The sequence below is a fragment of the Gaeumannomyces tritici genome (assembly GCF_000145635.1).
Source record: "Gaeumannomyces tritici R3-111a-1 unplaced genomic scaffold supercont2.6, whole genome shotgun sequence".
Lineage (NCBI taxonomy): Eukaryota > Fungi > Ascomycota > Sordariomycetes > Magnaporthales > Magnaporthaceae > Gaeumannomyces > Gaeumannomyces tritici.
The window spans coordinates 1,986,747-2,009,390 of NW_008804550.1; the positions used below are offsets into that span (position 1 = coordinate 1,986,747).

The 22,644-nt window shown below is 59.6% G+C and overlaps 6 protein-coding genes across 6 annotated transcripts; 3 read left to right on the forward strand and 3 right to left on the reverse strand.

The window, feature by feature from the left end:
* Positions 1–830: 830 nt before the first annotated feature.
* GGTG_11050 (IRE protein kinase) lies at positions 831–5,266 on the forward strand. The gene is made up of 2 exons (XM_009228930.1): positions 831–3,889; positions 3,973–5,266. The coding sequence occupies exons 1-2, from the start codon at positions 1,252–1,254 to the stop codon at positions 5,130–5,132; spliced, it is 3,798 nt and encodes a 1,265-aa protein (XP_009227194.1). The 5' UTR covers positions 831–1,251; the 3' UTR covers positions 5,133–5,266.
* A 172-nt stretch (positions 5,267–5,438) lies between these two features.
* GGTG_11051 (EF hand domain-containing protein) lies at positions 5,439–10,830 on the reverse strand. The gene is made up of 3 exons (XM_009228931.1): positions 10,342–10,830; positions 6,140–10,213; positions 5,439–6,055 (listed from the first exon to the last, which is right to left on the reverse strand). The coding sequence occupies exons 1-2, from the start codon at positions 10,364–10,366 to the stop codon at positions 7,104–7,106; spliced, it is 3,135 nt and encodes a 1,044-aa protein (XP_009227195.1). The 5' UTR covers positions 10,367–10,830; the 3' UTR covers positions 5,439–6,055; positions 6,140–7,103.
* On the forward strand, positions 10,651–11,263 carry GGTG_11052 (hypothetical protein; the record flags this gene model as incomplete). The annotated part of the gene is made up of 2 exons (XM_009228932.1): positions 10,651–10,773; positions 10,916–11,263. The coding sequence occupies exons 1-2, from the start codon at positions 10,684–10,686 to the stop codon at positions 11,261–11,263; spliced, it is 438 nt and encodes a 145-aa protein (XP_009227196.1). The 5' UTR covers positions 10,651–10,683.
* A 213-nt stretch (positions 11,264–11,476) lies between these two features.
* On the reverse strand, positions 11,477–13,962 carry GGTG_11053 (tubulin alpha-B chain). The gene is made up of 7 exons (XM_009228933.1): positions 13,702–13,962; positions 13,564–13,604; positions 13,396–13,422; positions 13,239–13,314; positions 12,630–13,160; positions 12,110–12,533; positions 11,477–12,024 (listed from the first exon to the last, which is right to left on the reverse strand). The coding sequence occupies exons 1-7, from the start codon at positions 13,724–13,726 to the stop codon at positions 11,796–11,798; spliced, it is 1,353 nt and encodes a 450-aa protein (XP_009227197.1). The 5' UTR covers positions 13,727–13,962; the 3' UTR covers positions 11,477–11,795.
* Positions 13,963–14,442: 480 nt separating this feature from the next.
* GGTG_11054 (hypothetical protein) lies at positions 14,443–17,294 on the forward strand. Its single transcript, XM_009228934.1, has 4 exons — positions 14,443–14,873; positions 14,927–15,600; positions 15,670–15,879; positions 15,996–17,294. Exons 2-4 carry the CDS (start codon positions 15,423–15,425, stop codon positions 17,195–17,197), a joined length of 1,590 nt encoding a protein of 529 aa, XP_009227198.1. The 5' UTR covers positions 14,443–14,873; positions 14,927–15,422; the 3' UTR covers positions 17,198–17,294.
* Positions 17,295–18,027: 733 nt separating this feature from the next.
* GGTG_11055 (hypothetical protein) lies at positions 18,028–21,338 on the reverse strand. Its single transcript, XM_009228935.1, has 2 exons — positions 20,637–21,338; positions 18,028–20,552 (listed from the first exon to the last, which is right to left on the reverse strand). Exons 1-2 carry the CDS (start codon positions 21,045–21,047, stop codon positions 18,588–18,590), a joined length of 2,376 nt encoding a protein of 791 aa, XP_009227199.1. The 5' UTR covers positions 21,048–21,338; the 3' UTR covers positions 18,028–18,587.
* Positions 21,339–22,644: the final 1,306 nt, after the last annotated feature.

The following is a 22,644-nucleotide window of genomic DNA, read 5'->3' on the forward strand; positions in this document are numbered from 1 at the left end:
GACAGGGCAAAGCACTTGCTAATGCAGGCCCAGTCGGGCCAGCACAACAGCACGCCAGCACGCCAGCACGCCAGCTGTGGGCTCGGCACTAGCGAGACGAAGCGTGTCTGTCGCTCTGCCGGCAGCAGCACACATGTCTGTCAGAGCCGAATGGCCCCCTTGCAGCCGTTTAGCCTGGCGTCGTTTCCATGGTCTCTGCCACAGTGGCACTGTGGCCTGCCCCACAAGTCGACGGAGCGAGCAGCCCGTGCATCCAGGATGGATCCCCGTCCGTTCCCCGGGCCTAGTTTTGGTGAGTCGGGTCGTCGTGGACATTGACGGGCGAGGGCTGGGCCGTAATTGGCCGTGGCAGAAACACACATTTGGTATTTAGTACTCATTTTTAGCCTGGCACACCTGGTACCTGCTGTGCTCTGTTGGCAGCCGAGTGTGGCCGTTGGTGGCTCTGAGTTTGGGCTGTGCCGTACTGAAATTTCGCCGTCCATCTATTTTCCTTTTTTTTTTTTCGCTCTGCTTGTATTGCTGTAGTCCGTGCCTGTATTCGCCACCAAAATGCCGCAGCAAAGTACCATCAGTGACGGCTGGTCGGGATTCCATCTGCAATAGTCCATTTTCGTGACATGCCATTCCAAACGCCCACAAGATTTTCGTGTCTGACCAGAAAGAAGGGGCCAGGTCCAGCCGTGCTGGGCACCCCACCTCTCAGCCCCCGTCCAACCAGCGCCCAGCACGCACAGTGCTGTCTCGCCCGTCCACCAATCCCTGCTCAGCTAGCCGATGGCGCCCACACGGACAAATCTCACCCTCCGCCCATCCTGCTGCTGCACCTCCATCATTCCCGCTCTCTCCCCTTCCCTTCTCTCCCATCAGCATCAGCTGCTGGCCGTCGTAATCCCCCCATCTTCCCCTTCCCGCTCCCCTCGCCAGCCACTTCTTGTCTCTCCTTCCGTCCCCCAATTACAGACATTTGTCGCTGCCTTCTTCACTGTAAAGTCGTGTCTTTGTCCGAGCCCGAGAGACGCAGGTTTCCGTCATTTCGGCCCGTGGCAGCAAGTTCCTGCTGCTCCCGCCCACCGCCAGTCTCTCCTGTCCGTCTGCACCACCGACTGGCCGCTCACCGCAAGCCGGCAAGCGAGCATCCGACCGATCGAGCCGCATACCTGGGCCGATGTTGCCGCGTCGGCCGACGTCACCCAGATGTCGCCCTATTGAACCTCAACCCGATTCCGGCTCCGCCTGGTTGTACCCAAGATGATGCGGCGGCCACCCGGCCCCGTCGCCCAGCAGCGCAACAACAAGCTATTCCTCGCCTTCGCCGTCCTCCTCATCCCGTTCCTCCTCGTTGAAGCTCAGCAGCAGCAGCAACAGCAGCAACACCAACTCGAAAACAAGGTCGTCGAGAGCGACCACCTCCGCGTCGGCAAACACGCCCCAATCCCCGACCACCACCTCGCCGGCAAGGCCAGCCGCAGCGATGAATACCCCCACCGCCGCCATGAGTCTCCGCTCGAGGCCGAGCGTGCGGTCCGCCAGAATGCCGGCGCCACCGTCACCCGCGGCGCTATAGAAACCCCCGTCGTGAAGCGGAGGAGCACCACCTCGACGCCCGAGGACAGCAACGGCCACACCGAGAGTGGGTCCACCAAGAAGAACCGATACTATGAAGATATTATTATTCCCCAAGACGAGAGCGCCCTCGCTACTTTAGCTCCGGACTTGTTGTCCGTTCGAGCACCAGCCACCAGAAGACACGGCCCCACCTCCATCGGAGCTGGGCTCGTCTCGCCGCATACTGCGCGGTCTCTGGCCGACTGGGAAGTCGAAGATTTCGTAATCATGGCGACCGTCGACGGAGACCTTTATGCCTGCAACCGCCACACCGGCCGTGAGCTTTGGCACCACAAACTCGAACGCCCCATGGTCGATATCGTCCATCACCGGGCCAATGTGTCGGTCCTCGATGACGACTACTCGCCCATCGACCACTACATCTGGATCGTTGAGCCTACTCTCGACGGTCGCCTCTACTTTTACATCCCGAATACCGGGCTGGTAGCCTCGGGCTTAACCATCAAGGAGCTCGTAGAGAAGTCGCCCCACGGCACCGAGCAGCCGGCCGTCTTCTACGCCGGCAAGAAGGAGTCTTCCATGTTCAAGATCGACGTGACCACGGGCAGATCTATTCAGTATTTCGGCTCAACCGAGAACCAAGTCGTCTCGGTCGACAGCTGCATGCGACCAAACAACTTCATGGTCGATGTCGACGGCGGCGAAGAGTGTGGTAACAGCGGCACCATCGCCATTGGCCGTGCCGACTACACCATCGGCATCAGCAATGCTGCCGGGCGGCCCATTGCCACCATCAAGTTCTGGGAGTGGACACCCAACAACTACGACCACGACCTCATATCCCAATACCGTGTCACCCTGGATAACCAGTATATCGTGACAGGCGCCAAGGGAGCTGTCTGGGGATTCGACCGTGAGCGAGCCTTGGGCCATCAGCACAAATTCAAGCATACCTTCCGCTCGTCAGTCGCTCGCGTCTTCGACGTACTTCGCCCTGCTGGAGCGCCCCCCGGGAGCAGCCCGGATCTTAAGGTCATCCCGCAGCCCCCGATTCCCTCCATCAACGACGCCGAGGCCCACAGCAGGACAAACATGGTATTTCTCAATCGCACCCTGGGTGGCGGCTGGTACGCTCTTGGCGGCGTCTCGTATCCCTTGCTGGACGTTGCCGATGAGGCTGTGGCGAACAAGCACCGTTCCAGCATCAACCAAGACCTGTGGGAGAAGCTCGATAGCGACCAGCTCGCCAAGTTGCTTGTCGGCAAGCACAGTCTCAACCGCCATGACTCTCAACCATACCCCGGCCATGGCTTGCCAAAACCGACGCTGCCAAGCCTTCCAGATGGCAGTATCCCTCACGGCGCCATGGAAGAGCCAGAGAACAGCTCGACGGCGCCTCACGTTCCTGGCGTGCCGCTCGAGGAGACCCTCATGATCGCAAAGGTCAAGGGCCTGCCCCAAACTGTGGCGGGACTCACTTGGGACTTTTTGAGCAACCCCATCTTCATCATCATGCTCATTAGCGGCATCTTCTACAAGCATCACGACCTGAGGAGATACTACAACGACCGCAAGGCCAAATGGGTAGACCGTGCCGAAGACGCCTCCTCTGAGGCAGGAGACAAGGCAGACCACGCGGAAGATTTGACCGTTAAACCAATCGTATCACCCGTCAACACCGACGCTGACCCCATCAAGTCAACCGATGCGATTCAGTCTTCTCCCATTTTGGCAGTTGCCGATGGCGATGGAGCATCTTCCCAGCCCAAAACAGGGATAGACCAGCCGGCCAAGCCTCTGGAAACCTCTGAGGGCACCGGCGATTCCGGTAGTGCCGATGGCCCCAGCGTGCGAGTTGCCACCCCCATCGAGTCTAGTGCCCAGTCGGCTTCAGAAACTTCGAATGAGGTCAGTCCAGAGCCCGAGAAGAAGAAGAAAGCCCATAGAGGTCGACGCGCTGGTGCAAAACATCGCAAAAAGAAGCGTGAAGGGTCTGTCTCGAGAGATGACGAGCCGGCCATTGTCTCGGTCAACGAGATTGTCGACCAGGCAAAGAAGCTCGGAGAGCAGCAGCTACGACTGGAGCCCGACATCCACACCGTTATCAATGACGTCCAGGACCTGACCGGTCCCATCTACAGGATGGGCAGCCTCGAGGTCAACGAAGACCAGCAGCTGGGCACAGGCAGCAACGGGACCGTCGTGTTTGCGGGTCGGTGGGACGGGCGTGACGTAGCCGTCAAGCGGATGCTCATCCAGTTCTACGACATTGCTTCTCAAGAGACTCGTCTGCTCAGAGAAAGCGATGACCATCCAAACGGTTCGTGCTTTTCCGACCCTTGCACACACTACACTAATTTGCGTCGAGATATGATGGAACTGACAACCCGGCTCGTGCTATAGTCATCAGATACTACGCCCAACAGCAGCGTGCTGCTTTCCTCTACATCGCCCTCGAGCTGTGCCAGGCATCACTGGCTGACGTCATTGAGAAGCCCATGTACTTCCGCGACCTGGCTCAGGCGGGAGAGCGAGATCTCCCCAACGTGCTGTATCAGATTACCAACGGCTTGAGCCATCTGCACTCTCTCCGCATTGTCCACCGCGACCTCAAGCCGCAGAACATCCTGGTCAACATGAGCAAGGACGGTAAACCACGCTTGCTTGTATCGGACTTTGGCCTCTGCAAGAAGCTCGAGGGAGGCCAGAGCTCTTTCGGGGCTACGACAGCTCACGCCGCCGGCACCACTGGCTGGAGAGCTCCCGAGCTGCTTCTCGACGACGATGCGCGGGACAACCTCACTGCCAATCAGGCCACCATGATCGATTCCAGCTCTACGCACAGCGGTTCCGGAAGCGCCCTGGGTGGCACCGAGGCACCCAATCGCCGGGCCACGCGCGCCATTGACATCTTCAGCCTCGGCCTTGTCTTCTTCTATGTCCTCACCAAGGGATCCCACCCATACGACAAGGGCGACCGGTACATGCGCGAGGTCAACATTCGCAAAGGCTCCTTCGACCTCGGCAAACTCGATGTCCTTGGCGACTACGCTCAAGAGGCGCGTGATGTGGTCGAGCGTATGCTCAGCTTTGAGCCTTCGGACCGCCCGACGGCCAAGGACGTCATGAAGCATCCGTTCTTTTGGTCTGCCAAGAAGCGGCTGGCGTTCCTGTGTGATGTGTCGGACCACTTTGAGAAGGAGCAGAGAGACCCGCCGTCGTATGCCCTCCAGGTTTTGGAGGATGCGGCGCCACATGTGATCCGGAGCGGCGACTTCCTTCGTCAACTCCCGCGGGACTTTGTCGACTCGCTCGGCCGCCAGCGCAAGTACACGGGTTCGCGTATGCTGGACCTGCTGCGCGCTCTGCGGAACAAGAGGAACCACTACGAGGACATGCCCGACTCGCTCAAGAAGGTCGTTGGGTCGCTGCCCGAGGGCTACCTGTCCTTCTGGACCACGCGGTTCGAGAACCTTCTCATAGTTTGCTGGGGCGTCGTGCGGAAGGTTGGGTGGGAAGAGACGGACAGGTTCAGAGACTACTACGAAGTTGCCGGGTTGTAGGGATAGCAAGGCTGCTTGGCTGAATTCCATTTGACTTATAGTGTGCCCTTTCATCTGCTTCAGAGGACCTGGTATCGCTATCGTTGGTTGGCTTGGTCTGTTTCCGGAAAATATACAACTCCATTGTCCCGATACCTGTGCTCCAGTCTACTCTGCTTTGCATCTTGTACGAGCGTGAGAACATATTCAACAGGGGTTTCACATGTCCGTCTGTCATGAACAGTGCGCTTCGTTTGTGCCGCCCCATAATACCGGCGTCAGGGCGGAAGCCCGACCACAGCAGGCGCATGACGGGGTCACGGGATCGTTTCAAACAAGGTGGTTGATGATAGCGATGGCGACGCTTGAACCGATGTATTTACGAAGAAACGCATTATGACAGCGCCATATGAGACGATGCAGGCCGCAGACGGGAATAGATTCAGAGAAAACAAAAACGACAACAAAAAAAGGAGCAAAGCAGTGTTTATCCAGCCCAATTCTGTCTGGCCCACCAGGTATCACAACACAAGACACGCACAGCACACACTATCGAGACGGTTTTTACAAAGGAAGCATCGTTAAACGCGCCAAACGCGGGGGGGGGAATGGGGTTCAGCGGGCTATGCGGAGAGAGAAAAAAAAAAAGGCAGACAAAGCAGAGACGGATAACTAGAGATCGTTGGATTATGGTGGGACTTCAAGTGAATAAGAAGAGTGCGAGTGAGAGGATGGACCTATATTGGATGTCCAATTTGGAGTGAGGAATTTAGAATGAGGAATCAAGATGGTGGCTGGTTTGCGCTGATTTGCGGTGCAGACTTCGCTTCAGGTACACGGCTGTACACCATCCATCAAATCTTCGTTCAACGGATTGTGTGCGGGTACAGCAGCCGTCAGGTGAAATTTATTATTCACGACTGGCTGGCGAGGAAGTTAGCAGCCTATGAGTTACAAGGAACCTGATCAGCAACCCTTTATTCCAGGATGTATGGTTGAGAATGGTATCAGATATGACAGTCACTCACCCGCTCAAGGTTGTAGTCGTACTTCTCCAGCGCGTTCAGTGCGTCGGCGCGAGGGTAACCCATGCCAGTCAGGTTCTTGAGGATAGGGTCATCATGCTCGCCCTCCTCGGTCAGGAGACGGCCAGCCGCAGCAGGGCGGGATGGCACAGGAGCCGCCGGGGAGGGGGATGCAGCCGCTCTAGGGGGAGGCGGGGATCCCGAGGGGCCGGGTGCGGTATTGGTGGCGACAGCGGGAGCCCCCGGCGCGGTGGGAACAGCACCCGAGGCAGGCTGCGGCTCATCAAGGCTAGCAAAGAGTGCGTCCCAATCGTGGTTCTCCGGCCCACCGGCAGCGGGCGGGGGGCCGGCAGGCGGGGCTGACGCGCCGCCCGACGACGTGGCGGCGCCAATGCCGCTGCCGCTGCCGAGAGATGCGCTGCTGCCGCTGACGAAGTCGAAGCTACTACTCTCGGTGGCGAAGTTGGGCGCGCCGCCAGCTGGTGCGTTGTTGGAGCCACCGTCACTCTTTGCCGCGTGGCTACGCGGCGGAGACGAGTCGAAGACCGGGTTGAAGTCATCAAGTGCCGAGCGTGAGATGTTGGCAAAGTCGTCATCGGCTGTGGATCCCTCCTTTGCGTCCTCAAGCCCCTCAAAGTCATCCTCCAGATCATCAAATGCCTGCTTGGCTGGCAGTGGCGGAAGGGCCACAGCTGATGATTCCTGTTCGCTCTGTCCTGCCGCAGGTGCGGGAGAGGAGGATGCGGCCATGGAATCACCCCAGATGGAGTTCACGTTGGACTGGCCTGCCGGCATGGCGGTGCTGATGGATGACGACGAGGTGGCAGCCGTTGGGGACGGGGCCGCCTCACTACACATCCGACAGTCAGCCATCACGAACTACGCCTAAAAGAAACGCGGGGAGAAATTCCATGGGGATAATGGGTGTTGAAGACGTGACGCGATTCAAAGAAGAATTCTACACACGCTACAAACTCGTCGGCTGCAAATCATACCTCGTAGCGCCCTCGGCCGCGGGAGGCTTGACGGCCGTCGCCTCGGGGGCCTTGGCGGGTTGGGCAGAGTTTGTAGGAGGCGATACTGGGGCGAAGTCGTCCTCGAACCCGTCCTTCTCGCTGTCCGAGTCCGAATAGTCGTCGCGCTCGAGCTCCGAGATGGGCGGGAACTCGCGGTTAAAGGCGTCAGCAAATGCGCCCTTGGACGCGTCGTTGCCTGGAGCGGCCGAGCCAGACGACGACGGCCCGCCCACAGACTTTCCGTGGGCGTTCTTGAAGCTGGCAAACGCAGACTCGAAGTCATCCTTGGCTTTCGCCTGATCCACGGCGGAAAAGGGGTCACTGATGCTGTCCGAGTGCGCGCGCCCCTGTGCAGGGGCGCCTGCCGCCTCGCCTTGCTTGGGCGCGCTGCTACCGCTGCTGGTGGGCCTGTTGTCAAGGGTCCTCTGCGACTCCGACGTGATGCTCTGACCCGTAACCATCGGCTCCAGCGCTGAGACAGCCGGAGACTTGGCTCCCGCCTCAGCAAGCGGTGTGTCTGGCTGGCCCATCCTGCTCACTGGCGGAGAGATCTGATGAGATGATGTCATGGACTCGGGGGCCTCGCCGAAGGGGAAGCTGGAGCTGATCTGTCGCGTCTGGGACGGTGGCGGCGGGATGGGGTTGGGGGCCAGTGTTGCCGTTCTGCTCAGGTTCGGCGTATTGGACGTCGCCGGCGTGGCAAAGGAGGACGCGGCACTACCCGTGGACGCTCCTGTGTGCTGCGGGCCGAAGGCGGTGGCAGGCGGCGGGGTGCCTGTCGAGGCGGGAAACGAGGGCGAGGGCCCAAAGACGTCGTCAAAGGACTTGTCAAAAGGCTTGGCCGCGGGCGACGCGAAAGCACCCATAATATCCGTGCTGCCCGTACGCCTGAAGAACGGGTTGTTGACGCTAGCCGAAGATGGGGTCGGGCTTGCCAGCTGCGCCGGGGCCGGCACCGGCGACCCGGTGCTGGCCTGCCTGGCCAAGTCCTCGTTGCTCTTGGCCAGTTCTTCAGCCTCGTTGTTAAGCTTGTCACGCTCGCCCTCATTGGTGGCCAGCTGCTTCTTGTTGATTGCAACGAGGCCTTTCTGCTGGCGAGCCTCGGACCTGAGCTTCTCGATCTTGGGCTTGAGCTGCGCCACCTCGGCGTTGACGACGCGGATGCGCTCCTTCAAGGCAGCATTCTCCTGCTGGTCAGCCTGAAGGGCCGTGGCGACCTGGCGGTGCTGGGCCTGCAGATCCTGGTATGTGCCCTCCAGCATGGCCATCTCAGTCTGCAGTTTCTTTGTATCTGTGCGAGATGCATTGAGCTGCTCCTCCAGCGCTCTGACATCCTTGGCCTCTTTCTCGTATGCTGCACGAAGCTGCGACAACCGCTGCTCAAAGTTCTTCTTCTGCGCGCTGGCCTGAGTGAGCTCGTTCTGTGTCGTGGCCTGCTGACCTCGCACTTCCTGCACATGCTTGCTGAGAGACGTGATCTGGTTCGATAGGTTCGCCAGCTCCGCCGTGTCGTTACTCAAGCTCTTGCCGACATCATCGCTGTCACCTAGGAGGTCGTCCTGGGCGGCGGTCTGTGGCGGCAGGGTTCCCGATCGTTGCATACCACCAGCGGAGCTGGTAGAGGCTCCAGTAGCCTGTGCCGTGAGGGTACGACCAAAGGATGACGACGGTACGAAAGGAGCAAACGAGCTAGTCGTGGGCGAGGGTCTGGCGGGAGAGGCAGGGGCGGGACTAGCGTTGCTGCCAAAGGGATCGTTGGACCCTCCGGTAGTCACAGCCTTCTGAACGGGCGCAGCAGGCATGGTTGGTGGTGAATCCAGGCCGAAGAGGTCGTCCAGGGCCGACTTCGGCTGCGGCTGCGGCTGCGGCTGCGGGGCAGGCATCGGCTGCTGGGGCACATCGAAAGCGGACGAGCCAGTAGCGGTCGGCGGCCTGACCTGCGCGCGCATGCTTGGGGGAATAAGGTTTTGCGGGACAGTTGTCGGCAGCGGGGTGTCGCGGTTGGTGCGCTGCTGCCGGATCAGATACATGGCGATGGCGAATTCGTCCCGCGTCAGGCGGCCCTGTGAGGTCAGGTCGGCCAGGTCCCAGATCTGGGCGAGAGTATCCTCGGGGAGCCTGGACTGGCTGAAGAAGGGTACAGCCTCCTCGCCCGTGATGAAGCCCCTATTCGCCTTGTCCAGTTTTGCGTACTCCTGGTCGAACCGAACCTTGTCGGCCGCCGTGACGAGCCAGTCACCACCCGGAGGAGCCGGGTGCGATCGGCCGAGGGGGCTGCCCGTCCGCATCTGAGCCTGACCGCTAAGTTGCCGTGGGATGGCGGGAATGGGAGGAGCGACAGGACTCGGGCTTTGTTGGCGGGGTATGCCCGTAGGGCGCCTGGTGGCAGCCTCGTACAGGCCGGCGGGTACAACGGTGGGAAGAGCGCGCAGCTGTCCTTGCTTCGTAGTGGCCAGCAGGTGCATGGCAATGATGAACTCGGTCTGAACCAGCGCGCCACGCTGCTCAGTATCGGCGAGCTGCCAGATACGGCCAAGGACCTCGGTGGGCAGGCCAGAACGCTCAAAGATCTGGCGGGCCTGATCACCGGGCAGCATGTTTCCGGGCGCCAGCGGCTGCTGCTCGAAAAGACCAGCGAATTGGGCCGCCTTTTCGGGAGTCAAGGGCGGGATACGCACGCCGCCGGTTCCTTGCGCCGGGATGGGCCCAGCAGCGGGGGGCGGTCCGGTAGGTTGGGCCGCCACGCCCTGGATGGTGATTCCATCGAATCGTGGAAGGGGGCCTGGTTGCAGGGCAACCTCGGCAGCGGGCTCGCGACCGGCCTGGGCGTGGCCGATGAGGCGGAGGACAATGCCGAAGCCGGCGGGGGTGAGGAAGCCCCTGTTCTCGCGATCTGCGATCTGCCAAATCTCGCCTAGAACCCTCGAGTCCAGCCTCGTCTTGTCGAAGAACTTGACAGCCACATCACCGGTGACAACACCCACCCCATCCAAGTCGGCTTGCCGGAAGAGCTGGCCGTAGACTCTCTTCTCCTCTACGGTGAGGTTAAGGTTCGGCGCGCCTGCGGGTTTTGTTGAAGGTGCCGGTTAGTTATCTGAGACCCGGGGCCGGGGAAGCTGTTCGCAAGGCGTTTTTTGTTGCTGTTTGTTTGGTAGGCGGGCGGCGTAAATAGGAAGTATGTATGCTTACCTGCGTCGGCGCCTGGCTCTGCCATGGTTGCGGCTGTCGTGGTGGTGGTGGTGTGGTGGTAGTTGCCCTGAACTAATGGTTGGCGAGCCGTGATAGCCACGAGGTCGTATATCGACCAAGCGTCAGGGTCGATGGAAAGAGGAGAGATGACGCGAGGATAAGCGGAGGTGGCGTGGACTCCCGGAGCTTGCTCGGCCTGTATCGCTGGAGGTTGGGTGTCCCCGGAACAAGGCGCTCGGGATGCGTCGCAAAATGAAAAAGGAACGAAATGTCCAAATCAACAGCCCGCTCGACTCCAGGGGGGATATACAGTATTATGTCGTCGAAACAAACAAGCCTCAAATGTGCTCACAGCAGGCAGCACTGGAGGCGGGGGATCACAGAACAGGGCCAATGCTCCTCGAAGCGATCGTCGCAAGCATTGGGTATCGGGTATGTGTGATGGTTGTCGAGCGGAGGCCGTCAATGTCGTCGTCGGCGGATTTCAGCAGGTGGTGGTGGGATGGGTGGATGGGATGGCTGGGGGGTGGATGACTGTGGATTGTGGATGCAACCCGTCGTATCCTGGGCCCAGGACTGGAGCTCACACTACGCCAGTCTCGCGCTGGACAACCGTTTGGGGTGGATAATTGGACTGGCTCTGGCCAACCCACCGGCTCGCTCGGTGCAATTTAGCGTTGGCCGCACTGGGCGGCAAGCCCCAGCCCATCATGGTTGGGCAGCCTGCGTCTGTGCGTCCCCACAGACTGCAGGCAGACGCGGGAGCATCACCTACCCAACCCAACGTCTGCAGCAGCATGGAAGGAGCCAGGGAGAAGCCAGGAAGAGCGCCAGAACACCTCTCAAGCACGCCGACGAGGGGGGAAAGTCACCTGGCCCGACGGCGCAGCTGCGCGCGGCACCATGCACTCCCATCAACTAGGTGCATACGGCTTGCGATTTGGGTACCTATCCCCCGCCATCATTGGGACGCGACTGATTGCCGCGTATAGGGCCATGCAGCTTGGGCAGCCGCTGACAGGTTGGGGCCCGACTCCGCAGCTGCCTGTATCCACCAAGCACAATTGTATGCATCATCACAACCATCCCCAAATGCTTCTTTATGCTCGGATGCGCATTCCGCGATGCACCGTGCTTTGCAAACTCAGAACAGTTGTAATTTAATTAAAAAGGGGCTATCATCACTTTTTTCTCGCCGGACCAAAACGAAGTAGAACGGCCACGTCGATCCTCATGATGCTCCTGGCTCACCGACATCCTCCAGACAGGCCGACTCAATGCGGGCTTCGGTGCTATCAGAGACTCGACAGAATTCGGTGCTGTGACAGGGCTGGGGTATGTTATGGGGGTTTCTGGTATCGGGTGACATCATATCCGTGCTCCAACTCTCGCGAGCCATGCCGGTAAGTACTATGACAAAACGTGGTCCGGTCCCGGCCTCAGTGCCGCGCTGCTTAGTACTCGGCCTCACCGGCATCGTCCTCGCCAATCGAGTCCGTGGCCACCTCCTCGTAATCGCGCTCAAGCGCAGCCAAGTCCTCGCGAGCCTCGGAGAACTCACCCTCCTCCATACCCTCACCGACGTACCAGTGGACGAAGGCACGCTTGGAGTACATGAGGTCGAACTTGGTCGACAGGGCAGACCAAGCGTCGGCGATGGCCGTGGTGTTGGAAAGCATGCAGCTGTGGTGAAAGTTGATCGAGTCAGTAAACTTTGCCCCGTGCAACAGCCAATATCTATGGGGCCTTGAGCGCAAGCCAAACTTACACAGCGCGGTCGACCTTGGCCAGGTCACCGTTGGGCACCATCTGCGGGGGCTCGAAGCAGATACCAAGCTTGAATCCAGTGGGGCACCAGTCAACGAACTGGATCGTCCGCTTGGTCTTCAGCGTGGCCACAGCAGCGTGCGCGTCCTTGGTAACGACGTCACCACGGTACAGCAGACAGGTAGCCATGTACTTTCCGTTGCGGGGATCGCACTTGACCATCTGGTTGTTGGGCTCGAAGCAGGACATGGTCATCTCCTGGACTGAGTTGGCCTCATGGGCGGCGCGCGAGGCCGAGATAACCGGAGCGTAGGCGACCAGCGGGAAGTGGATGCGGGGGTAAGGCACCAGGTTGGTCTGGAACTCGTTCAGGTCGACGTTGAGGGAGCCATCGAAACGGAGCGACGCGGTGATGGAAGAGACGACTATCGATGGTGCAGACGTCATAGGTCAGCATTATGACTTCGTACCATGTTCGCCGTGGCAGATGTCCGGTTCTTCGACATAACAGGCACACGTACCCTGAGCAATCAGCCTGTTCAGGTTCTCAAAGTTGGGACGCTCGAGACCCAGGTTGCGGCGGCAGATATCGTAAATGGCCTCGTTGTCCACCATAAAGGAGCAGTCGGCGTGCTCCAGGGTGGTGTGCGTAGTGAGAATCGAGTTGTAAGGCTCGACAACCGAGGTGGCGGTCTGGGGCGCCGGGTAAACGCAGAACTCGAGCTTGCTCTTCTTTCCGTAGTCGACCGACAGGCGCTCCATCAGAAGCGACCCGAATCCGGAACCGGTACCTCCGCCAAACGAGTGGAAGACCAAGAAACCCTGGAGGCCAGCGCAGCTATCGGCGACGCGGCGAATCTTATCCAGGACCTGGTCGATCAACTCTTTTCCGACCGTGTAGTGGCCACGGGCGTAGTTGTTGGACGCGTCCTCCTTGCCCGTGATCATTTGCTCGGGATGGAAAAGGCTGCGATAGGGGCCGGTGCGGACCTCGTCGACGACGTTGGGCTCGAGATCGCAGTAGATCGTGCGAGGAACGTACTTGCCCTGGCCTGAAGAAGAGGACCCCAAAGCATGTCAGTGCTGGCCGAGACGAGATGCATGGGGATAGTCGGATGGTATATCGTTACCGGTCTCAGAGAAGAAGGTACTGAAGCCATGGTCGGGGTCAGCGGCCTTGCGCTCCTCGGTCAGGAATCCATCAGGCTGGTGGAAGGAACAACAATGTTAGCAAGTAAATATTATAGCGTATCCGGGTCGCCTGCCCATGTGCCGGGGTGATCGTACCTGGATGCCGTGCTCAAGGCAGTAGAGCTGTTGCAAAAGTTGGGTGCGTTAGTTCCCAGTCTTCACGGTATCGTATCCATATCGCCATCGACACTTTCGCTCGACGTCCGACGAGCTCGAGCTTGCTTGGCGGGTGACGGCGGTGTGGCCTCGATCACATGTGCTCACCTCCCAGCAAGAGTTGGCGATCTGGCAACCGGCCTGGCCGACTGTGAGGGTGAGAGATGTCAGTTAGCTGTCTCTGCAGTCGAGCTGCTGTAGCAAGTAGCTCGGATGCGGTGAGGCACGAGGGGAAAACGCGCTCACCGTTGATGCTGATAATCTCGCGCATCTTGAAGGACGAGGGGTTCTCTGTGGTGTCGGGTGGGAGTGTTGGTGAGGATGCTTTGCAAGACAAGGCAACTTGGAGAGCAAGGCTGATTCCTGCGAACGAAGAGCCCGAGGATGGTTTGGAGGTTGAGAATGCGGGAAGTCCTGGGAGCAAAAGAGATGCGGATCAAATGCTGCAGCCAGCCAGGAGTTTGGTGTCCGGGCGGTGGTGGGGGGAAATTTGCTTGATGGGACCCGGCTGCGCTAAGAAAAAGGATTTGTTGACATTACCTGCCCGGCCTGCCAATCCCGAACACGATCTCCGCCTTATGTAATCAAGGGGACAAAAGCTCGCCTGCCGTTCAAGGCCTTCGCCGCCCACAGACCAGGGCAGGGAGCAGGGAACAAACGGCAGGGGTAGCAATCGAGACCAGTAGTCAGTCCAGCCAGTCACCTGCTCGCTCGTCGCTCCCCACAACACACGGGACATGTTCCGACTTCTCAAGCTGCGACCACCACAACCACCGCCAGCCACCAGAAACGATCAAGGAATGGAGGCAGTGCTCTGTTTCCCTTCTATCTGCCACCATACAGACACCTTGCCTGCTTCGGCTTTCTCGGGTTGGTCCAGTGCCGGCCAGTAGCCGTGGCTACCGGTTTGACGGATCTGAGTGGGTGCGGCTGACCTGTGCTATGCACTTTATCCATCGCCTGATGATCCACTAAAGATATGCCAACCCCGAAACTGGGGAGGCAGATAGCAATACGACAGCGTCCTTCACCGCCGTCGCACAGTTGCACGGGTGTCTGCAGCTCCTGAGGAAAGACCCCGACACAGTGGCTGAGCTGCAATGGACTTGGGCAGGAACTTGGTATTTCAAGAGGTAATCCAGGCAACAAGAGGGCTTGCACCCCACCCCATAACGTACTAGGAGTCCACGCTGCCGTCAAGCCAGGCCGTGCACACGACCACGAACAACCGCCGTCATCAAAGTGCACAAAAAAAAATCAGCATGTAATGAATTGCTCCCGCGGAACCCAGAGAACCCGGAACCGTCTTCCGAGACCACACAAAAGCAGGGATTCCCACGACGGAACAGGAAATGGGGTAATGATAGTAGCATTTGGCATGTGGGCCAGCTTTGAGAGGCTGCCAAGGGTCCTTTACGGTAAGTAGCCTCTAGCTTTTGGGCTGCACAGGAAGGCTGCTGACACGAAGGAGATCTGCATGGAAAGGCCTCCAGGCACCAGGTAATAGGATAGAAACAGTGACGCATCATGAATTCATTACATCAGATAATTGCAAAGGGAAAATCGGTGGAATGGGATACAGCGCCCACAACCACAGCTCCGAATATAGTCGCAGACGGAGGGATGTGATCTGGGTGATGACATCTAGGCCTCATCTTCAATAGCCTAACCGCATCTTGGCACGCGTTGACAGCTCCCAAGTGCGCTGGGCGTGGTTCAGCTGAATTGGAGGTTTGACTGGGTCTGTGCCCCCACGATTTGGCGGCTGGTCCGAACCATGCCAGAAAACCGGGCCGCAAATCTCTGACTCGCGCTCCCGACGCGGCGGGCTTAGTGTTGAATCAAATCTCCACGGCTCCCACGTTCAACGACGCACGGCAAATGAGAGCAGTCGACATAGACAATCCCACCATCGCAGACTGATACGCCAGCCTCGACCCTTAGCCCGGCACGCGTGTCCACGCCAAATGGGACAAGAACGCCCCCCCGGCGAAGGGCAAACCCCAGGCAGTGGGCTCCTACAGCCGTCCCAGGCGGTCCAGCTCATCACCAAGATCCCCCATGTGCTGCCCCATGAGCGCGTCTTTCCCATCCAGATCGGCTCCGAGCTGTTCAAGCTCTCGGGCGCATCGCTCTCCTCCGACGGTAGGCCCGTGACACCGACCCCTCGCCGGGAACACAAGGAGCACGGTCGCTAACACACCTCCGATTCAGCACCGTCGTACTTCTCGCAGTACTTCCAATGTCAGATCAAGACGGCCGAGGAGAAGGGCGAGGACGCTGCCTCGGCCATCCGCACCCTCTACATTGACCGTGACCCCAGCACATTTAAAGACATCGCCCTCCACCTACAGGGCTACCACGTCCAGCCTCGTGATGGCACCCACTTTGTGCGGCTGTTTGCCGATGCTCAGTTCTACTCTCGTACGACCTACCCCCTACGTATCGTTTTCAGTGATGCAGCCATGTCCAAGTGCTAATCAGCTCGCTCTCTTGGGGTCCTCCCTCCTTCCGCCATTGTTTCACGCACACTCATCCAGTCCCAAAGTTGATATCGCAGCTGTACGAAGAGTCCATCTTCATGTCCATCGGCCACCGGGAGTTCCAGATCCCACGTGATCTGTTCCAGGACCCAGGCAACTCGCCAAACTTCTTCACTCTAGGCTTCGCAATCTTCTTCTCGTCCCCAGAGGACCTCTTCCCAGGTCTAGACCGTAAGGATCTCATCCGGCCACCCTCAATAATGCCCCCTTCCGTGCCGCAAAGGTCGGCCGACACCTTCCAGGAGATTCTACACCTGCTCAGGGGCTACCCCGTGAATATTCGCGACGACGCCCACCGCCAGGAGCTGCTTCGCGACTGCCGCTACTTCAACTTCAAGGGCCTCGAGCAGCGACTTATCCCCCACGCCATCTCACACAACCAGGCCCGCGGCCGCGATGAGATCGTCCTCCGGGTCGAGGATATTCTCAAGTCCGGTATCAGCATTGCCCCGGAGCCCCACCCGGCCGACCCATTGTCCGCCTGGATCACTTACGCCCGCCCCTACATCGGTGAAAACCCCGCTGAGCTCGTCCTTGAGATCGGCAGAGAGACTACCCGCTTGCACCTGCCAGCAGGCGCTGTCGGCATCGCAGGTTCTGCCACGGACCCGGCGACGCTCGTCATGCCAGCCCGCGCCGAGTTCTTCCGCGACGTCAGGACGCGCATCGCGCGCCTGTTCGAGGTCATCTCCACCAAGCTCAACCTGCCGCTCATTGCGCAGCCCCCCGGCCTGCTCGCAGGCAAGGGCGGCGCTAGCAGCCAACCCCCGACGCCGGGGAACACCCCGATAAGCGACGACCTCGTGCGCGTCGTCATCGAGCCCGAAACAGCCATCACGCTCGACGGCAGGCCGTACACGGCGCACTGCGACGCCCTGGACCGCCACTTCCAGGCCTCCGCCACCATCTCGGCCGACTACGCCGCCGCGCCCACGTCCAGCAGCGCGGGAGGCAGCGCGGTCGACCCCGCGGCGCTTGCGAGCCCCGTGCGCAAGAGGCGGCGGCTCGGCTTGGGCCCGTGGGTAGGGCTGTCGGGCGGCGACGAGTGGGTCGTGCGGACGGGTCAGTGGAGGCTGCGCATACAGAGTTCCAGGGCAGGCAAGAGCCCGATCGAGTGCGTCCTTGTTGCCGTCAGGCTAGACGCCTTCAGCTCGGAGCATTCGAGGAACGCGCAGAGGGGATTCCTTGCTGGCACATGAGGGTCGGGTTGCTGAGCAAAGGCGAACGTAGGAGTTGGTTTAGTGGGCTTGGATATACCCGATAGTTTTAGTAATGAGATAATGACGCGTCGGCTGGCTTTTGTTTCTCTGTGCCGTTTCCCTTGGCCCTACATCCATTCAATTCCACGCCAAAACTGCCGCACTCTGCAAAGACAGGTTGCGGCAGGGGAGCTCAGTGGGCTGACAGAAATCTCCAGATACCTGGGGGTGCAAAGGTTCCTTGGTAGCTACATGTAACTCCACACCAAGGGAATCACAGCTTGAGCTCGGTCATGCGACAAGCGAAGGCGCACAATGCATTCTCTCCAGCCTTGCCGCGCGCTGACCTGGAAGCACAGCACTTATTACAATGTGACCATGAAATGTGCGCATTCTGTCCAATATCCTCATGAAGCACTTCGAGCCATGCATGCTTAAAGCCACCCGAGGATAGGACACCAACCAGTGTTCTTTTCTCAGCTACCCCCTTCCAGTCACCTATCAGCTCGTACCAGACGGTATGCGGGCTGCCTTGGCGCGGTAGAAATCAGCTTAGCGCACCAAAGCCCATTCGCTCATGTGTCTTGTGTGTATCGCTCTTTGTCTGGGTCGCACGGAGGCCGGCTTGGCGATGCCTGCCAAAGGCTTCATGGTATCTCTCCCACAACCCTTGGACTATTGCTCCCTGCTCCCACCGCGCATGTCGATAAACCAATGAGACCATCGTTACACGAAAACTGCAGGAGGACGATCCGATACGTCGGGATACTGCTATATGTTACCCGATGTTAGAAGCCGGGTACAAAAGTAACGTGCGGACGCGGTTTGTGGTGGCGAGAATAGCAAAGATTACTTTATGTATGTATGTATGTATGTCCAGCAATGTACCTTCTTTTTGTGACTTAAACCAACAAAAAGGGCCGGTCCCGAAGGCACCAAGAGGGGCGAGAAAACACTGTACAAAAAGCTCACCCAAAACCGTTTTCTTGCTCCCAGAAAGAACAAAACGCCCAGGGTATGGAGACAGCCAAGACAAACAAAACAACACAAAAAAAAAAGGGTGCGAGCTGTTTGTTGTGCAATTACAACCCATCGATAGCGGTTCCTTCCCCTCGCCCGAGTGGCCTGAACAACTCCCACCTGTCTCATGACCATCAAGATATGGGCAACCTGGGAGACAAGGACAAGTATGAAAAGATACAAGACAAAAAGTAAGATTCCACTGGGAACCGGAAACCTGATCCTATCCAACCGATCCCCCAGGCCCTGTCCCGAGCGTGTGCCGCCTACAAAAAGGTCGCCGCCAAGTTCGTGGTCGTCGTGATGATCGTTAAGGGCAAAGAATAAAATAACAACAAAGAAGAAAAAAAATAAAAGGGCAGGAATATCATCACGACCGGACCCTCCTACGGGCGGCGCTCAGGGGCGCGACCGTGCGCCCCACCGGCGCGCTGACATCCCTCCGCTCGCCCAGAGCTGGCTGCTTGATCGGCCTCTTCATCCCCCCAGCGCCGAGACCTCCACCGGGAGTGACAGGGCGGGCACCACCACCAGGCGTGACGGGGCGGGCGCCTGCGCCGGGCGTGACAGGCCGGTTGGTGCCCATGGCGCTGCGCGCCCTACCGCGGCGCTCCCTGATCTGCGCCAGGGCCTGCTCGCGCGTCATGGTGGGCGTGAGCGCCGGGTTGGTGACGTCGAACGAGGGCCCGTCGTCGTCGGTGGCTGACCACCCACGGCTGCTGGTGCTGCTACGCACTGAGCTGTCGTGTGACGGTGTGCGCTGGAGCGCCATCAGTCGTTTCGCCAGGCTCGGGTCCGTGTTCTCCTCCCGCAGCGGCACCTTGGTTGTCATGGTTGTCGTCTGCAACGCACCGTATCGCGCCGCCGAGGTGTGAGGGCGCGGTGCCGGCTCAGGGGATCTGCGGTACTCCTCCTCCATCGTCGATGCCTCGGCGGGCTGGCGTGGTTCGCGCGCGCGCGCCTGCGGTTCGCACTGTTGGTCGGGGATGGAAGTCGCGGGGAGGGCTCCCGCCTCGGGACTCCGTGTTCGCCCGCGATCCGCGACTATGGTTGCCTCAAAGTCCCCATTGGTCGGGGTCTTCTCGCGCGCCGCCCGCTCAAGCTGCGGCACAGGCAACGCGGCATCGGGGGTCTCGTGGCGCCTAGACCGAGAGGGCGCGGGAACGCGGACTTCCTCCACTATCGTCGTCTCCTGAACAAATTCTTGCTGGATAACCATCCCAGACATGGTCGGGATTTCAAACCTGGTGCTGGGCTCATCCTTCTGGTGCGGAGCGTCTAGAAGGGAAAGAAGCGAGGTCCTCGAGTCAGAGAGGGCGGCGAAGGCGGGCGGGTCGAGGGACGGGGTCCGCGCAAATGCTTCCGAACTGTTCTTCATCTCGACGGGGGTCAGGGGCGTAATCGGGGTTGCGGGCTCCACGGTGGTGTCGGCGGATTCTTCTTCTTCGACAATAGGGATGGACGGGGCAGCCATAGCCTCTGCCTCCTCCTGAGACACGGTGCGGAAAACGCCCTCCTCGGGAACGAAGATGGTACTACGCCTCGACGACCTGCATTTCGGGTTGTCGATCCGGCTTCTCTTCGGAGAGAAGGTCGACCTCTGTGGCGATATAGACCTCTTGCCTCCGATGATGGCGTGGTCGCTGGGATCAACGATCTCCATCGATGGCTGCCTCCGGTGAGACTGGCTGAAGATGCTGGTGCGAGGACGAGACTTCATGCAGGGGCAGGCGCGCATGAGGCACTCGGCCTGCAGGTACTCGACGTGGTCCTCGGCGCGGTCGGCCCGCTGCTTCTCCCATTGCAGCCTGAGAGACAGCTCCTCGATCTCGGCCTCGCTCGACTCCGAGAACTTGACGTCGGTAGTCGACAGCGATACCTGGCGCGACTTGGGACTCTCCTTCACTGGCAAGGCAAGCTCGCCGTTGTCGTCCTCTCTGTCCTCCTCCTCTTCAGCTTCCAGCTTGGGCAGTGGCAGGCGACCCTCGGCTGCGATCCTGGCGAGGTCCTCCTCGGACTTTGCCAGCGTCTTGAAAGCGTCGCGTTCCTGCTCCACTGCCTTCAGGCGCTCCTGCATCTGCTCCAACTGCTCTTGGACGCCGACGACCTCGTAGCGAGCAGCGAACGCTTCCTGTTCCCTAGCCTGGGCGCGCTCCTTCTCTTCCGCTAGTGCGGTCTCGGCTGCTTGAGCGGCCGCCCGCGCCGCCTTGAGCTCCTCCTGCAGTTTGACAATGACGCTCTGTGACTTGAAAGTGTCCTTCCGCGCGCGCCGTATCTCCTTCTCCCAAAGAGCCTGCGTGTGTGCGTGCGTTTCTTTTGCGCGACCGTAGTTCTCCTGTGTTCCCACGGAAAAGTAGGACCGTTGTCAGCTTCACCAAACATGACCTGTAGGCGGGGTAGAAGAAAAAATGAAGCGCACCATCACAGTCTCCAGCCTCTCGCCAACCTTGCGTTCTCTCTCCTTGCCTTCTTCAACCTGCCGGCGCAAGGCCCGGGCCTCGTCGCGGTACCGGCGCATCTCGACCTCGGCCTCCTCGCGGCCGAGCATAGCACGCTTGAGAGCAGCATCAGTAGTCTTGCGCTCAAGCTGCTTGGACTGGACGGCGAGGGTGTTGAACTGGCTGATCTTGTCGTGGACGGAGCTGTCACGCGAGTGGCCGGTGGCGGGGACGACGGTGCCGCTCCGCTGAAACGAGGACATGAAGGACGACGGTTCACGTTGTTGGTTGACGCGGTCAGCCGACGCGGCCTGCAGCGGGGAGGTTGTGGCGGCGGCGGCGGTGGCGGCTGGTGGCGTCGAGTGTCGACAGTTCGGCGATGTCGGATCCATGGCGGGACGGGTATCGTGAGGCGCTCAGCATCCAAAGGTGGGCTTCGGCGCAGCGTGTTGCCGCGGCGGGTGTGCTTGTTTGTGAAGCTGGGTGGGTGGTGTTGCTGCTGCTATGGACGCGGAGGTGGAGGCGGACTCATGTGCCTCGAGATCTGTGTTGGGTGAATTAAACAGTTACACGATATGGCTGTGTCGTCGGCTATACCCAAGGCAGGTTGGTGGGTTGGGATCGTGGATCGGGGGTCCGACGTATTTTGCCCGACTCTGCAGGGACTGTTTACCCGTGCATGTTGTCCACCCGTTTCTGGGGAGACGGGGCTCGAGGGTGTCCACGGTGGGGCCATTGTGTGTTGTCGGGTGATGGTGATGTGTGGGAATCGCACGTGACCGGCCGCGAAGAATTTGGACCATTGCAGGTCGCTGACTGGCTGAAACGAAAGCTGGTGCTGGAGCTGCAACTCTGCGCGAAATAGGCTGCCCGCTCACCAAAGAATCGACATGGAAAGCCCAAGCTTGAAGCTGGAGCTTTGAGATGGTGTTTACACCCTGCCCTTTGAGATGCCTAGTAGATCCGATGAGAAAAGGGAGGGAAAGTATGAAGTTTTCTGCATTGGATGCTTCTGCCAGTTGCTAGATCCCCGCCCTTCTCAGCTTGACAAAACCGAAACCTTTGATGCTTACTGGCCCGGGCTGAAGAAAGGCCTTGGCCGACATGACCAACGAGGTATTCCTCCATGACGGCGGCAGGCATTCGTAGCCTGCAGAATTGGCTCGCCCATTCATGACGGAATGATCTTGGAAGGAGAATCAGCATGTCTTGAAAGAAGAGGCCCTCGAATTCACAACACAGCCTCGAATACATCGCTTTCGGTTGCTAAGGTTTAAAAATAGTGCAACGGCTGACGACGTTTTCGAGGGAGATTATGTTGCCTTTTCGGGTCCGAGACTGGCAAGCAGACTGTCTTGAATAATCTCGGGACGATGGACGACATAACAGCGCCTGATGACTGAGACCAAAGGCTGCGCCGGCGCAATATAACTGCAGCAATCTACCCCGGCCATCACTTGGCGCTTCGGCCGGCACCAGCGCCAACCGAAACTCCCGTGCGTGGCTGAGCCGAGTCGGCACGCTTTTGGATCCTCTTGACCGCTCCGGATCCTCCGCCCCCCGCGCGCTGACCACATGCCTAATCCCCGCCTCGTCGAGTCTGCGGCGCAAGGTCGTCCCTGCGAGCACGCCACTAGCTTTTGGCCCGGAGGGTTGCTCCCGGTAGCCGAGCTCAGGAACAGCTCGTCACAAACGTGTCTTGTGCAGACGGCCAAGCGTGGCTCGGCGGCAGTTTGACGTCTGGGCTTGACAGGTCCCGACTCGGGTGTGGGCTGTGGCTGCACGTCGCAAGGCTGTGTCGACGTCAAGATCGTCGACGCTGGTGTGAGTGTATATGAACGTGCCCGAGTGAGAATCGCCGACGAGAGAATCGGACGTCGCCGCAGCCACCGTCCAGGTATCACCAATGCTCTTTGCATCTACAATGTGGCAACCCGCCACAAACTATACCCTAGCACACGGGCGACCCATCGCTATTTGCCCCCCCCC

Bases quoted from the DNA above. Each gene is read 5' to 3' on its own strand.
- GGTG_11053 (XM_009228933.1), bottom strand. From the start codon at position 13,726: ATGCGCGAGATTATCAGCATCAACG. The intron at 13,605-13,701 runs GTGAGCGCGTTT...TCACCCTCACAG, and splicing joins CGAGATTATCAGCATCAACG to TCGGCCAGGCCGGTTGCCAG. The intron at 12,025-12,109 runs GTAAGTTTGGCT...CTTTCACCACAG, and splicing joins GCCAAGGTCGACCGCGCTGT to CTGCATGCTTTCCAACACCA.
- GGTG_11054 (XM_009228934.1), top strand. From the start codon at position 15,423: ATGGGACAAGAACGCCCCCCCGGCGAAGGGCAAACCCCAGGCAGTGGG. The intron at 15,601-15,669 runs GTAGGCCCGTGA...CCTCCGATTCAG, and splicing joins CGCATCGCTCTCCTCCGACG to CACCGTCGTACTTCTCGCAG. The intron at 15,880-15,995 runs GTACGACCTACC...ACACTCATCCAG, and splicing joins CGATGCTCAGTTCTACTCTC to TCCCAAAGTTGATATCGCAG.
- GGTG_11051 (XM_009228931.1), bottom strand. From the start codon at position 10,366: ATGGCAGAGCCAGGCGCCGACGCAG. The intron at 10,214-10,341 runs GTAAGCATACAT...CAAAACCCGCAG, and splicing joins AGAGCCAGGCGCCGACGCAG to GCGCGCCGAACCTTAACCTC.
- GGTG_11050 (XM_009228930.1), top strand. From the start codon at position 1,252: ATGATGCGGCGGCCACCCGGCCCCGTCGCCCAGCAGCGCAACAACAAG. The intron at 3,890-3,972 runs GTTCGTGCTTTT...CTCGTGCTATAG, and splicing joins AAGCGATGACCATCCAAACG to TCATCAGATACTACGCCCAA.
- GGTG_11055 (XM_009228935.1), bottom strand. From the start codon at position 21,047: ATGGATCCGACATCGCCGAACTGTCGACACTCGACGCCACCAGCCGCC. The intron at 20,553-20,636 runs GTGCGCTTCATT...GTGGGAACACAG, and splicing joins AGAGGCTGGAGACTGTGATG to GAGAACTACGGTCGCGCAAA.